The 15417-nt window shown below is 48.7% G+C and overlaps 1 protein-coding gene across 5 annotated transcripts in view; it reads left to right on the top strand.

The window, feature by feature from the left end:
- EPHA10 (EPH receptor A10) overlaps positions 1-15417 on the top strand; it is a 47390-nt gene that overhangs the window by 12731 nt on the left and 19242 nt on the right. For all 5 annotated transcript variants that reach the window (XM_066638468.1, XM_066638467.1, XM_066638466.1 and 2 more), the window contains exons 3-5: positions 5583-5738; positions 6131-6475; positions 15136-15263. In XM_066638468.1, coding sequence (XP_066494565.1) covers positions 5583-5738; positions 6131-6475; positions 15136-15263 — 629 coding nt within the window. The remainder of the gene's footprint in view (positions 1-5582; positions 5739-6130; positions 6476-15135; positions 15264-15417) is intronic.

Here is a 15417-nt window from a genome sequence, read left to right as displayed (position 1 = left end):
TAGTTCAGTGCAGTTTGTTTCATTGCATTCTGCCTGAAATTACACATTGATTGATATATAACATAATGGTATTGTTTGAAAATAACATGGTTTAAAAATTTTAGCCAGTAGTGCTGTCCCCTCCCTGTGCGCATCATCCGATGCAACCTGAACCCCCTAGCAGTGCCACTACCCGTCAGCCTTACCTGGGCCTTCTTGAACTTGCGCCAGCGATATTGCTGGCACAGATCTGAGAAGCCCCATTGGGCAGGCTGGAGTTTTACACGGGGTAAGGGAATAAATTTTTCCTTCCCCCCCCCCCCCAGAAGACCTCCATCCTGCTCCTAACTTGCTCTGGATATGGTGTAGACTACTCAGTGCCTCTGTTCCAGTGTGGGTTAGGATTGGGCTGCTTGAGGGCTAGCTCAAAATGGGTGTAAGCTTGTCTGCAAGGCTATGATTATAGTAGTTTTCTCAAGAGAGTGAGCAGTGAGTGACAAGTGGCTGAGAGTGAGGAATGAGGTTATTTGGGCTTCCCTGGGAACTTCCAGGTTAAGCTAGGGAACTTCTGGAATCACCACTTCTTCACTCAGTTTTATGGGGTGTCCAGGTTACATCATCAAGAAATTGTTGTTCTCTTGTTTCTCTGGGCTGCTTCCCTTGGTTTTGAGAGCTTAGAAAAATCTGATTTCTTTATTTTTAATAGAACAGCCTTGCAATTTTGTCCACTGTATTTGGACAAAGCAATAGTGAGGCTTTTCTGGATCCCTGTGCCTTTTAAATTGAACACTTTTTCTTGGTTTTTCCCTATTTCAGCACAGTCTGGGGATTAGTACTAAATTGCTTGTGGTTGCCCGCTGGGCAGCCTCTGAGTTGCCCTACTGATTTCTGACTTGGGAAGGGAAGTTGTGTGACTTCTGTTCTTAAGAAGAGATACTTCATTGTCAGGGCTTCTTTCCTCAGCAGTGGGGGAATCTCCAGGCCAGGGGTGTCAAACATAAGGCCCACAGGGCAAATGTGGCCCCTGGAAGCAATTTATCTGATCCCCTTTATTATTGGGCTGTCCCAGTGTGATTTGGGCTCTCTCATATCTTGAAAATATGAATAAGATTTGCACATTTTCTCTGGTCATTTGCAGGTTATGTTTCTATGTGAGAACAAAGTGCTTTTTTCTGGCCATCATGTTCTTAATGATGTCACTCTCTGCTTAATGATGTCACTTCCGCTTCTCAGTAGGCAGCATGAATGCTAACCGGCCCTCTGTATGAAATGAGTTTGACACTCCTGCTCTAGACTGCCAGGGCTTCTGTTCTGCTCTTTCATTTGTTTCTGAAGTTGGCAAGCATTCAGCATAGCCTGTGGGTTTGTTCTGTGCTGCCCTGACACTTTGCAGACACAGCCCACACTCACTCCAACCAAAGATGCGATCATCTGATTCTTGTGGGAGAACTTAAGCAGGCCAACCGGCTGCAGGAACCTGCTACATAGCCCGTGTGGGTCCCTAACTAGCCTACATCAACTCCATGGTCCACCAGGGGTCTTTGCCTTGTGCAGATGAACTGTGGAGGTCAGCACTTCTGAAACGGCAACAGGCTCCACCTTTGAAGTTGTAGCACTTTGGCTATAAAAGAAAGGTGTAATTTCCACAAAGGAGAAATGTCTTCTGCCAAGAACATCATAGAGTTGAACAAGGAGATGGTGGACCTGTTCATTTGGCAGTGACTCACAAAAGGGCCCAATCCTATCCAGTTTTCCAGCACTGGTGCAGGTGCAATGAAGCCCCACAGTAAGGGAACATATGTTCCCATACGTTAAGGAGGTCTCTTTGAATGCCTCCCCACCACAGGATGCAGTGCAAGCCCCATTGGCAGAGCTGCACCGGCCCTGGAAAATTGGATAGGATTGGGCCCAGAGTCATTTCTTCAGAGTATGAGCTGGGGGACATTCTATCTTCATGGTGCCTCCCTCTTGTTCTCCTTCATGCTATCAGTGTGCGAGTGCAAGAGAATGAATGTATCTTATTGCCATATATTTCTTCTCAAAATATTGTTTTGGAGAGTCTGTGAAGCTTCTGTATAATTATTGTCCGGAATTGTATGTGACATGCCATGTCTGAGATAATTATGGGGGTGGAAATCGTAGTGAAGGAGCGCATAAATTTCTCTGGCATTTCCTTCTAAGAATAAATGACCCCCAAAATGACACACCTTCCTGCTTGTTTGTACAACGCTAGTAAAACTTAGGGTTATGAATCTTTGGCTGCCTGATGGACACCTTTCTCCCTGCTGCACAAATTCTGGAAGTATCTGCGCGTTGCCAAATGAGTACTGAGCTGGTAGATATTCATTCTTAAAAGAAGTCTGTTCTCATGGAGCTTTTCAGTCCTTGAATGCAAGGATAACTTTTTGGTCCATGTTGGGGAGAGAGAGAGAGAGAGAGAGCGAGAGAGAGAGAGCAAGAGAGCGCATGCATGTGTATATACCCATATCTTCTAAGATCTTAAGACAAGCCCCGTTGGATCAGGCCAAAGGCCCATCTAGTTCAGCTTCCTGCCATACCCATCATGGCTTGTAACCTGTGATGGACTTTCTTCCAGATATCTATCCAATCCCCTTTTAAAGGCACCGTTACCACATCCTGTGTCAAGTAGTTCCACAGACTCTCCTGTAATCAGAATGGCTGAGTTTGTCTTCTGTGCTGTTCCTTTACATTTAATTTCTCCTGTGAAAGGTCTAGCAGGGTTTTGAGAGAAAGTCAACATCTGATAATTTTGTCACTGCGACACACTAAGAATTCTGAGGGCCAAACCGTCCCAACATGTTACCTTACAGAGGTTTTGAATGGATGAAAAGGCACATTGGGTTGTGGTGGGAGTTGGAAAGTACAGCAGGCAATTCATTAAGAGAGATTTTTGCAGGAGAAAAATGAGTGTCCAATCTTCTCCGAGCGCAAAGTTGAAAGAGCCATTTTAATGGTATACCCTGCCCAGTGAACAAATCTGGTTCTTTACGTTGAATGGTGCATGTATTGATCTTCAGTGCTGTTTTGTTCTCTTCCTGCCAAGTACAGAGGGAGGGGATGAAGTGGCCTCCTCTGCAACCCAGTGGGGCTCTCCGCTCACTGGAATGCTCACTGCCTGCAAAATATTGATTACTCTTTGTGCGATAAGGCAGCGTGAAGCACCAGCACAGCATGTAGAGGAGGAGATGGGAAAAGTTCTGTCTTTGCACAGCGGTGACATTTGCCATCTCATTGCCTTCCTTTCTTCTCACTCCAGGTGAACTTTATTTTAACCGTTGCGTTCACAGCAGTCTGTGCCATGCTCTTTGCTTTGGTGCAGGCTGTGCTGTGTCCCTCTGAGTAATTGTCAAGGTCATCCATGTGCTGGCATGAGCTGGATCGGAATGTGGGTGAATAGCCAGATTGCGTTACGGGCCACATTCTGTGTGGCCTGGTCCCCAGAAAGCTCCATCCACCTACATTCACTCAAGTTTTATAGCTCGTGGTAAAATCTTTTAATCTGAGAGCTGTGGCAAGAGAACACTCCAACCAAGGGTGACATTGTTTCAGGAATAGGGAAGCAAGGACGTTCTCGGGTGACCTTGTTTGTCTGTTTATTGAAATGCGCACAAGTCTTGTGCATGAGATCTGGGAACCAGTCTCATACCAGTTCCCTTATTAGATCTGGGAACCAGTCTCAATTAAGTATTCTGCCACAGGTCAAGCCAGCCTGGTGGTGGAAGGAATGCACCACCAGCATGCTCAACAAGGCAGTCAGCACATGTGGCTGGTGGCTGCATGTGTGCCAATGGACATGCCACCCACTGCAAAATACAATAAGTTGGTGGGGGGGGGGCAGTAGGAGGAATGTGGGGGAGGGGGGAGGCAGAATGGGGGAAGGCGGTTGCAGTCCTGTCCAACTTTCCAGCACTGATGCAGGTGTGCCAGAGGGGCATGCACGACATCCTGCAACGTGGGGGGGGGGGGGCGGTCACGGAAGGCTTCCTCAGCATAAGGGAACATTCCTGCATCAGGGCTGCATCAGCACTGCAGAGTTGGATAGCATTGAGCCCGGAGTCTTGCAGCAAGGCAAGCATGGGCAAGGCAGCTCACATTTTGTGCATACTGGGTGGAGGCTGCCTGGGGCAGATGGGGGCTGATTGTGTGACTTCCTACAGGGCTACTATACGCGTGTTTTCCCTTTATTAACTAGTTTATTGGAAGCTACCAAAGTGTAGCCAGACAATAATTCATAAGAACATAAGAAAAGCCCTGCTGGTTCAGGCCAAAGGCCCATCTAGTCCAGCTTCCTGTATCTCACAGTGACCCACCAGATGCCTCACGGAGCACCCATGACAATAAGAGATGTGCATCTTGGTGCCTTTCCTGGCATCTGGCATTCTGAGGTAGCCTACTTATAAAACCAGGAGGTTGCACATACACATCATGTCTTGTAACCTGTGATGGACTTTTCCAGAGGATGCCTCCAGTTGCCGGGAGCCATGCAGCGGTCATGACCTGTGAAGGGCAGCTTTGCCTGTGTGAACCTTGCCTCTGCCACTAACTCTTCAGGTGACCGTAGGCAAGTCACTCCCTCTCAGCTCCAGCTGCAGTATGGAAATAATACTTACCTTACCAGGTTGCTATAAGGAAGGTATCAGGATAATGCTTTGCACGTTCAGAGTGCTAAGTATTTTTATTAGCTGTATGTTTTAAAGCCATCTAAGAAAGCCAGCACCATCACCGCATCTTGCGATGGTGAGTTTCAGATTAAAAATGGATTTTGTGAAATATTAATCCTTTTGGTCCACCTAAACTTACAGTTTCATCAGGTGGCCTTGAATTTTGTTGTTGTGAGATCTCTCTCAAACCCACACTCCATTTGATTTATAATTGTAGATCTTTCATCCATATTTTGTGTGTGTGTGTGTGTGTGTGTGTCTGTCTGTCTCTCTGTCTGTTTTCAGAACTAAAAATCCTCCAAAGCTCTATCCTTTCCTCATAGGAAAGGTACTTTAACCCCCTGATCAGCTGAGTTACATTCTCTCTCTCTCTCTCTCTCTCTCTCTCTCTCTCTCTCTCTCTCTCTCTCTCTCTTCCCCCCCCCCCCAAGTCTTTCCTTTTTATTTCTTTTCTAATGGCAGGCTCAGATTTTCTGATTGAAACCTCTTCATAATTAAATACTTGCTAAAGAGTGTCTAGTATGCACAAGAAGGTGGAAGATGTCATCTTCCCCCTCCAAACTGCTTTCCCCAAGCAGTGTGTGCCCACAAAAGGGCTCTGCTAGTTTTTCCTGGGGTTGCTAATGTAAGTCATGTAATGCAAATATCAAGGTGCCAAATACCCCCAAAACTGACAGGCCTGCTTAATAAGCTTTTGCTGTTTGCCTTCACTCGGTTTCACAACAGGCCTCTGCAAAAAAAATGGTCTGCTTGCACCCCTAGCAAAAAAAATGGTCTGCTGAGCACCCCTAGCTCAGGCCAGGTGTTGTCTTCTGCAGCATTGTCCCCTTTCAGGCTCCTGGGCAGTTCTTGCCAAACTGCTTTGCCCCAGAAGGTCTTCAGTCGTCTTGGCTCCACTGCCCTCTTCCTGTCTTCTTACAGCGTGCCCACCGGGTTATTATAAGAAGTCGTCTCGGCTCACACAGTGCTTCCCCTGCCCTCCCCGCAGCTTCACACAACAGGAAGGCTCCATGTTTTGCTTCTGCCAGGCAAGCTATGCCCGAGCTCCGTCGGACCCTCTCTCTGCACCTTGCACCCGTAAGACATCTTTCTTTTTTAGGGGTACATAGAAATTGCAACTTAATTAATTGGCCCATGGGGGTGAGGGCAAAAAAAAACCCAAAAACTGTTCATAGCTAAGCAGCCCAGTCCTCCTGCTGCACAGGATCTCTTGCCTCCCCCCAGGACCTGGAATTTCTCCTACAGAATTTCTCCCTCTGTAGAAGGAGGGAGGTTTGTAGAAGACCAGGCAGATGCTACTATGTTTTTACTCACTTCTTAGAAGCTACCACTCCAGGTAAGCAAACAAGAGGCAGAATGACCCTCTGCTTTTGCTTTGTAGCTGGCCTCCTAGTGGTTTTCTGAAATGAGATTCCAATGGAATTTGCTATTGTGCAGCAACTGTGCCTGACCAGCTGTCTTGCTTGCAGGGCCCCCGTCAGCTCCCAGAAACCTCCGCTATAGTCTAAAGAAGTCAATGCTGATTCTGGAGTGGAGCGCACCATTGGACTCGGGCGGCCGTAGTGACATCACCTACAACCTCCTGTGCACCTGCCGCTCCTCCGCTTCTCAGCAACAGTGCGAACCGTGTGGAAACAGTGTGAGCTTCATGCCACAGCAAAAGGGCTTGGTGGACAGAGTGGTCACCCTGGGGAACTTGCTGCCGAGCGTGAATTACACCATCCGCGTTGAGGCCCTCAACGGTGTCTCAGACTATGATACGTCTTCATCCAAACAGCCCTACGCGGAAGTGACCATCTCCACTGGCATGGCAGGTGGGAAAGCTGTTGCCTGTCCTTCCTGCTTAACCTGCTTGTCTTCCAGCCTCTGAGGAGAGATTGCAAGTGGGCAATACCTCCCCCCCCCCTTCCAGTAAAGGTGCCTCTCATTTTACACAGGGCTTACATTCTCAAAAATCAACACATAATTATCATAAGAATGTATGTAAGTGGTACGAGTTAGGAAAAAGTCATTAACTACAAGACATTGATGACTAGCAACTTCTGCTTGCCCAAGAATGGTGTGTAGAGGTAGGGTTGAGACTACAGATGTCATTGGCTGAGAAAGTAGTGGTGAAAGCTAAGATATCACATAAGGAAACCAAGAAAGTGATAAGCTGCAGCTCCATGAATGCCATCACACACGTGGCACTCGACTGTGCTGTGGGAGTGTGTGGGAAAGTTGACCATGTTTCAGAAATTTGCCCACATAAATTAGGTTCCACATACATTAATTGAATGAGTGTGTTATTTCAAAAACGTGTTCAGGGCCTGTAATGTCCATGGCGGGAGGAGGCCCCACCCCTGGATGCGTTACTGAGTGCGGGGGGCTTAACCTGTAGATGAGGGTTGGTCGGCGGCGGAAAAAAAGGACGAGAGGCAGATACAGATACAGATGGTCTACTTGCGTCAGCCGCTTTACATTCATGGGGCCTGTTACGTCACAGGCCACCGTACCTCACGCAGACTCGTGCCGTCGTCATCTGATAGACTCTTTCCCCGACCCTTCCCGCTCCCTTGCGGTTCCAGGCAGAGTCCTCCAACTGGTGTCTCTTGGCCAGAGGTAGGAGTTCTCGAGAGCTGCCGCACTGTTGTTTGGGGTCAGACTAGCTGGCCTTAGGAGGACCCCAGGTACCTCTGTGCTTGTCCTTCAATCAGCTGGCCACCCTGGGGTATGGTTGGCTGTGAGTCCTTGTCTCTGTAACCCCAGCTGTCCTGGAGTCACCCCCAGGGCCCGGGTGGGTCCTCGGTCTGGGAGATCCCCCTCCCGGCCCCCTCTCTCCAGGGCTGAAGTAAGCACAACCCCTTTGGGGGTCTGGATTTTCCCAGTTAGGCCGGGGTGGCTATCCCCTTTGACCTTCCCTCTGGCCTTACAACCCGCTGGAGAGGAGCGAACTCTCTCTAGGCTTCCCAGGCTCCTTATGAAGCCAGCCTTGGGTTTGACTAGCTCCACCCCTTCTGGCCACTGGCTGCTTGCTGCTCCCAGCTGGCGCTAGGCCCTACTCCCATGTAGGTGTCCTGCCTGGGACTCCAGTCCTGGCAGTACGCAGGCCTTACCCCCGAGGAGGCCTGTACCCCTGAGGAGTCCCCTGCTCCTGAGGAACTCCTGGCCATTGGGACTGGGCCCTGGTGACAGAGCCCTAGTTCTGACTTTGGGCTAGAGGTTCTTTTGGGGTCCAAGGAAGAAACAGGTCTAGTCCAAGGTTGTCATGAAAGAGCTTTATTTATCTGAAATCTAAGAGCATCAACTTACCGGAGTCCTCCTGACATAGAGAGGCATCTCCAGTTCTGTTTCTAGATGACCCGCCAAGACTTGCAATGTTTCTAGATGACCCACCAAGCTACGCAGCCTGCTTGGTACATCAGCAAAACCTGGGGGGAAAGCAATGGCCAAATTCATGGGCTTATATAGACTTGGGTGTTTACTGCTAAAGTGGTACAGCAAGGCATGTTCCCATGGGAGAAGAACTGTACTCCCAGAGGAGAAGAGCTATCAAGCAGATGCAGCCAAGTTGATAAGCACGGTGCATCTTATCTCATTCTCATAATATCCAGCAGCTGCAGTTCAGGTCATTGTTTCGGTCCTGTATTCTCATCTTCTCCTGGGAACAGCTCAGTGGGAAAGCAGACAGTTCCCAGGGGCGGGGAGACCACAGAAGATGGTTGCCAGGCAGGGAAAATGGTTGCTGGGCCTTACACCATGCAAATCAAACCTGTTTAAAATGAGAGGTGCCTGTATGTGGAAAATGGGGATTTCCCAAGTGCATTAAATGCTCCCTGTGTGGCTTTGGTCCTCTCTGCATGCTCAAGATGCAAACAGACACGCTGTAGCAGAGGGGATGGGACTGTGGCTCATTGGCAGAACATCTGCTTTGCTTGCATTTCCAGGGGTTTTTTTGGGGGGGGGGATGGGACCCTACCTGAAACCCTGGAGAGCAGTCACCGGTCATGCAGACAATTTTGAGCTAGATGACAAATGACCTGCCTCTGGATAAAGGAGCTTCCAGGGTTCCTTCCTAGTGTCTGAGCGTTCCATGCTCACAGGAATGTATAAATCTGCCTTCTACCAAGTCGGATCACCAGTCTATCTAGCCATCTATACCAGAAGCCCCCAAACTCTGGCCCACAGGCTGGATCTGAGAATTGCATCCAGGTGCAGCGGTGCCAATGCCTTACCATTCCGGCGTGAAGTGACCCATTTCTGTGCAGTGAATTTGCAGAGCCTTGCACCGTTGAAATGATTCTGCTGGGAAATGGGGGTGCAGGGCCTCCTGGGATGATCGGCAATGGAATTGTCTGGTACAAGGCTCTGCAAATTCATGGTGTGAAAACAGGTGACTTCACGCTGGAAGGGTAAGGCTTCAGCAGTGCTGTGCCCTGACATGATCATTGGCTGAGCTATGGGCTGTGGTTTGGAGACTACTGGTCTATTCTAGACCATCTGTTCTTTCTTCTCATGGATAACAGCTTTCCAAGTTTCCAAAGACGGGTCCTTTCCAGCCTCACCTGAAAGTGGTGCCAGGGATTGAATTTGGGGACCTTCTGCACTCAGAGGAAGTTCTATTTGCCACTGAGCTACATGCCTTTTGTTCTTTCAATAGTTATTTTATTTATTTTTCACATGTTTATACTGCCCTTCCTCCAAGGAGCTCAGCACACAGTTCCCTCTCTCCTTCTGTCCTCACAACAACCCTGTGAAGTAGGTTAGGCTGAGAGATAGTGACTGGCCCAAGGTCACCCAGGAAGCTTTGTGGCTGAGTGGGGCTCTCATGGCACTGGTGGCCTACTAGGGAGGATCATGAGTTCTCTGGCAGCTGCATCTGTGGTGTAGATAAGACAATGCATGGATTTTGCAGAGGGAGGAGTCCCACTCCATAGTTGTAACCCTACAGTTGCTATTTTCCCTTGGAGGGATGTTCTATCTAGTTGTTCCAACTAGAAGGTGTGTGTGTGGGGGTGGGGGGTCTGGCTGCCCTTACTTGATTGCCAAGGGAAAGTCCTTCTGGGCATGACTAGAATTTGGGTGGTTCTTTTTCCTTGTCATCACTGTATAAGATTCAAGGTGGAGCAGCAGCACTTCTTCTATTTCAGACCTCCCAAGAAAGACCAATGCTGTTGCATCACCTCTCTTTCCCTACAGTTATGTTGTTATGTACAACTTAGTCTTACACAATTATGCAAACCATGTCCCAGCCAGAGCCAGTAGAGAGGAATACCCTCAATTACCTGTTGAAAGTGGCTGACAACTTACCTTAAAAAGATTAAATTCTGATGGGTGGTGAAAAATAATTTCCCTACCATTTGATCAGATGCTCCAGCTTGTGCAGTTGCCTCACTTGCTCTTTGTGCAAGAAATTCGATTATAGTGGTCCCTCTTCATCCATGGGTTCAGCTTCCACAGTTTTCAGTATATGGCAGTGGGCTCTCAGTATTTGTGAAGGATTCATTCCAAGACCCCCTGTGGATCAGGGGCAGACCCAGTGTCTTTATGTTGGGGGACAGGACGGGACATGAGCACTACCTTAACTCCAGAGCCCAGGTCAACCAAGCAGATAAATCTGGGCTCCTGCCTGGACTTGGAGCACAGATCTACCTGCCTGATAGACCTGGGCTCCAAGTTGTGGCCTCTGTAGCCAGCGTTTGCTGGGTGGTTAGACCTGGGGTCCCTCCTGGACCTGCCAGGCAGACCTGTGTTCCCATTTCGGCTAGGCTCTGTTGGCACCGAAGTCATGCCCAGTGGGCATTCCCCAGTGTGCGACTTTGCTTCCTATCCCGATGGGTGCCCTTCTCTGCTGGTGCAACAGTTTGGGGGGGGCACACACCCATGCCCCTCCCTCGGATCTACCCATGCTGCAGATACCAGTTTTCACAGATAATAAAATCCACCTGGAGGGTCTCACAGGACCTCCCAGATACAACCTGAAGTGCCTTCTGGTTTGTTTCAGAGACTTCTGGAGGCCTTCTGAGACCTGGAACAGATCCCCCGTGGATACTGAGGGCCCACTGTATTCTGAAAATATATGTCTCCAGAGTAATCAGAATTCTTCCTAGGGACTGGTTGCTGTTCCAGCACCCAGGGATTGGCTGTTGTAAACCTGTTCTAGGAGCTGCCTTTCTTCTCTGGCCTTTTGGGAGGGGGCACTCATCTCCGTTGCCCCTTACCTGTTGCCTTGGGTGTCCATGAGACAATTGGGAAGGAAAAGAATGTTTTCCAAAGTAGCCTTATGTTTTCCCACAGCCAAGAAAATGAGACCCTAGTGAATGATGATAAAGAGTAGTTTGGGTTGCATACTGCAGAATAAAAATGGATCAACTCTAGGATCGTTCACAGAGAGTGGTGGAGTACAGTGGCTGAGTGGTTGTGACTAGATCAGTGATTCTCAGATGTTTAGCACCGGGACCCACTTTTTTAGAACTAGAGCCTGTCAGGACCCACCAGAAGTGATCTTATGACCGGAAGTGACATCATGAAGCAGAAAATTTTTTTAACAATCCTAGGCTGCAATCCTGCCCACACTTACCCAGGAATAAGTTCCATTTACTATCATTGTTAAAAGCATATACATAGTAGCGAATTAAAAGTACAGAGCTGTAATATTTCCCCAGATGCAGTCACCTGCCATGGCAGCATCAAGTCTAATATATTAAAATAAAATATTGAAATGAATGGTGACCCACCTGAAATTGACTCGCAACCCACCTAGTGGGTCCTGACCCACAGTTTGAGAAACACTGGACTTGATACTAGGCCAGAAGCTCTCGATCTTCTGTTGTGTTGTGGTGTGATGCCCCAACCCAAAGGCAAAAGCTTGACGTTGCCCCTTTAAGGGGCAGGGAGGGGGGAAGGCTGCGATGTGATTCCCAGGATTGTGCCATTGCCAGGGGTGAGAGGGGCTTTCATTGTACTCACCAGCAACAACAGCAGCCTCCTGGGGCTGCGAGGAGCCCCTCTTGACTAGAGGTGGGAAGAAAAATGTCTTCCCACCTCTATGCCTCAGAAAATGTAAAAATAAAGACTGCAACCCACTTGATCGCGTTGGTGGTTTCTAACATCCAGGGACACAGAGAGGTCCTCCGGAAAAGCTGAGGGTGTTTGGTGTGATATGGAGTCACTGGGCTTGGGGGCAATGGGGGAGGGAAGTGAGAGCCCAATCCTATCCAGTTTTCCAGTGCCTGTGCAGCTGTGCCAATGGGGTGTGCACTGAATCCTGTGGTGGGAAGGCAGTCACAGAGGCTTCTTCAGGGTATGGGGACATTTTTGCCCTTCCCTGGGCTGCATTGTGGCTGCACCAGTGCTGGAAAGTTGGATAGGATTGGGCCCTGAGATTGGATTGCTTGCAGCATTCAATTTAGCCTATCCTTATTCCTTGGTACTCTTTGCCTCCTACCAAGGGAGAAGCAGGTGCTTGTGAATGTATCATAAAAGGCTGCTGTTCCCACCCTCAGAAGTGGCTGAATTTGCTCTTTGGGGGATGCAGACTCAGAAGTAGCATTCCTGCACTTAGAGATGTATCTTTCAGGGACTCTTAATAGTTCTGGAGATAGTTAGTACCTTGTTTTTTGGTTTCTCACTGTGTGTCAAGCTATTGCGGGCTTGTCCAGAGGTGGGAAGTTCAGATGGGTCCAATTCCTAACCCAAGGGTGGCATGCTTCACTCAGAATAAGAAACAGGCTCCGGTTTAGCCAACTGAATCCATACTCTGTGCCTGCTATTGCTGCAGAAACCGTTCAGTGTCTGCATACCCCTATGAAGGTTTCAGCAATGACCACGGCCACCCCTTCCTTTCTGTAGTCGCAAGAGGTTTTTTTTTCCCATTCAGAGTGTATGGAGAAAGTCCATACACTCCATAGAAAGTCAGGTGGATCCATAGAAAGTCAGGTGAAACCTCCATTTTTCCTAATGTGGACCCCCACATTTAGTGTGGGACTAAATGCAAATGGATGAAGAGTTTGTTGGAGCGACACGCCTGCCAGAGATTGAGAGTAGCTTGCCTAAGGCAAATCTTGAAATTCATGACAGGGGCAAGATTCAATCTAGTGGGGTCCTGAACACTGGCAGGCTTCCCCAGCCCCATGCCTGAGGCAAAGGTTTGCGATGGCGCCCTCCGCAAGATGCTGCCCCCCACTCACCGCAACGAAACGGAGCCTCGCACAGCTGCAGGACCAATTAGAGAAGCTGTCTGAGGCTTTCCTGCAGTCTTAAACTGTGCTTCCTGCAAACCAGAAGCACAGTTTCTGACCATGTCGGGGAGCCTCAGTAAGGCTTCCGTGTGGTCCTGTGCCCAGGGCATTTGCCCCATTCAGTTAATGGCAGATCCACTACTGGTCCTGAACTGCAGTTCAGTTCCATGACCACTTTGCTACATCAGGTGTTTTAAGTCTGCTCTAAAGTCAAAGCTATGCTGTACCAGATATATTATAGGAAGTTTGGGCACAGATTCCAAAGATACTCTCAACGAGGCTTGAAAGCCCTTCTGAGACTAACACTGTCTGGCAGTTCAGCATCCAGAAGGTGCTACTCTGAACCTGACAACCAGGACCAGTGGCAATCCTGTGCTGCCCAGGACCAGGGCCACAGAATGCCCCCCCCACCAGTCATGCCCAGGGGCCTTCTGCAGCCTCTGGAAGGCCTGAAAACGTCACTTCTGGTTTTCAACCAAAAACCAGAAATGACTCCTAAAGGCCCTCTGGAAGCCCTGAAAACCGGAAGTGATATTTTAAGGCCCTTAGAAGGCCTCCAGTTGGGGGCAAGAAAAGCAGTAGGGGAGTGAGAAATGTGCCACTCCCCCAGAAATGGTGCCCCTGGGAATTTGCCCAGCTTGACTCCTCCCCAGGTATGCCAGTGACCAGGAATCTATGAATTCTATGCACCTACAGAATTTCTGTCCCCGGGGAAGATTTTTGCATCCCAGTTAATCCCAACTACTGTTAAAGGAGCAGTTCCTGGCCCTTATAATGGTAGACAAACATGGTGAACCTCCAGCAAAGAGAATCAGAAGAGGTAGCTGAGCTAGATTTCCAGTAACACTGGGACTTCAGTGCCTGACCAAATGCTCTGACCTAGTTCTTGGCAAATCTTAAAAAAAAAAAAAAGTCAAAAGCAAAGAGAGAGGCTCACCTATAGAGTTCTGAACCATCAATTCAAGTCCCCTGAATGGCATCGGAAGACCCCAGAGCCTTTCCTTGAAAGAGGGTGTTGTAAAGACATGTACACACAATGGAATAGCAGCGTATAGATGCTTGCGATGAAGCATGTGTGTTTGTGTGTGTGTGGCGTCCCTTACATCGTAGCCTGGAAGGAGAAGGCGTCCTCCTTCCCCTGACTCCCAGCTGCACTCATTGCTTGGCTCTTTTCCTTTGCCACAAGCGCAGAGCTCACTGTGATTGTTCCTGCCGTCCTCCTGGTAGACTTGTTAATTAAGGAGAGCCTCATGGCCCAGTGAGCTGGAGTTTATAAAATCACACCAAATGGTGAATAATTTAATGTTTGCTTTTCCAGAATTCAGGCATAGTTGGGGGGAGTTTAAAATATTAATGAAAGCGCACTTTAATCACAGCATGAGTGGCTCGAAAACCTGAATGGTTGTTCTACTCCCTTCTCTGTTTTTTTCCTTTCTTTTTTTTATTTAAAGCTCCTGCATAGTTTCCGCTTTCTAGCTGAGTCTTCAGCATGTGGTCCTGCTTATTAGATTGGAAGTGGCTGAATCTGTCTTTTTTCCACCCACCCCAGAACTGACTTTGATTGGCACCCAACATGATTTATTAGTAGTAGCGGCAAAGAGAGAGGTGGGCTTGTGTGGGTGGCCTGATTTGTGTTCTCTTTTCTCACGCTGCCTAAAAGCAGTGGGAGCGGAGAGCTGGGGAGGCACAGTGGCTGAGAAACGGAGCTGCAACTCAAGAACGCCCTAGTTTGAATCTTGCCTCTGCCACAAACTCGCCAGGTGACCTTTGGCAAGGCACTCTTTCCGGTCTCGGCTCTCCAGCTGCAATTTGGGGATAATGCTCACCCTACAGGGTTGTTGGAGGGACTTACACAAAGGCAACATCTGTGTACATTGTGCACCCTCAAAAGTTCTGTGCAAATGCAAAGTACTGTTATTAATAATAAGTACAGAGGAACTGTTTTGCTAGAGCTTCGGGAATCGGTGGAAATGGAACTCCAGGGCACTGAGCTTAATTTACTTGGCTGTTCAGCTCACTCCCAGTTTCATTTACCAAATGTCTTGCAGCCTTCGATTGGGGGGGGGAGGGGTATAGGAAGGGTGTGTATGTGTGTCCTCATGCCCTAGTAAGAGCTTTGCTGCACCTGTGCTGTGAAGTGACCCGCTCAGGAGTTGAGTCCTACAGGGTCTGACAATTGTGAGTAATGGGAGGAGGCAGCAGTGCCAAGACCAAGATGCTGATGACCAGCCTGTCTTCTCTCTTTGCCTTTCCAGCCCAGAGTCTTGTCGCTGACATCCGTGCTGACAGAATTGAGCAGAAGAGCATCTCTTTGTCTTGGCAGGAGGCCAGCTATCCAAGCACCACCAACATCACTGAATATGAAATCAAATTCTATGAGAAGGTAACAGCTCCTTCCTGGGGGGGGGGGGGTTCTGTGTGGTCTTTCCACCTTTGCCTTGAGGTATGAAAGGTGGGATCCCCCAACACCATGCTTGAGCTGCTCATTTCAGTAAGAGTTTGCCACTTGTGAGACAGTTGGAGAGAACCTGTCCAGG

Source organism: Tiliqua scincoides, chromosome 10, assembly GCF_035046505.1.
Source record: "Tiliqua scincoides isolate rTilSci1 chromosome 10, rTilSci1.hap2, whole genome shotgun sequence".
Classification (NCBI taxonomy): Eukaryota; Metazoa; Chordata; class Lepidosauria; order Squamata; family Scincidae; genus Tiliqua; species Tiliqua scincoides.
This window is presented reverse-complemented; position numbering and strand designations above follow the sequence as displayed.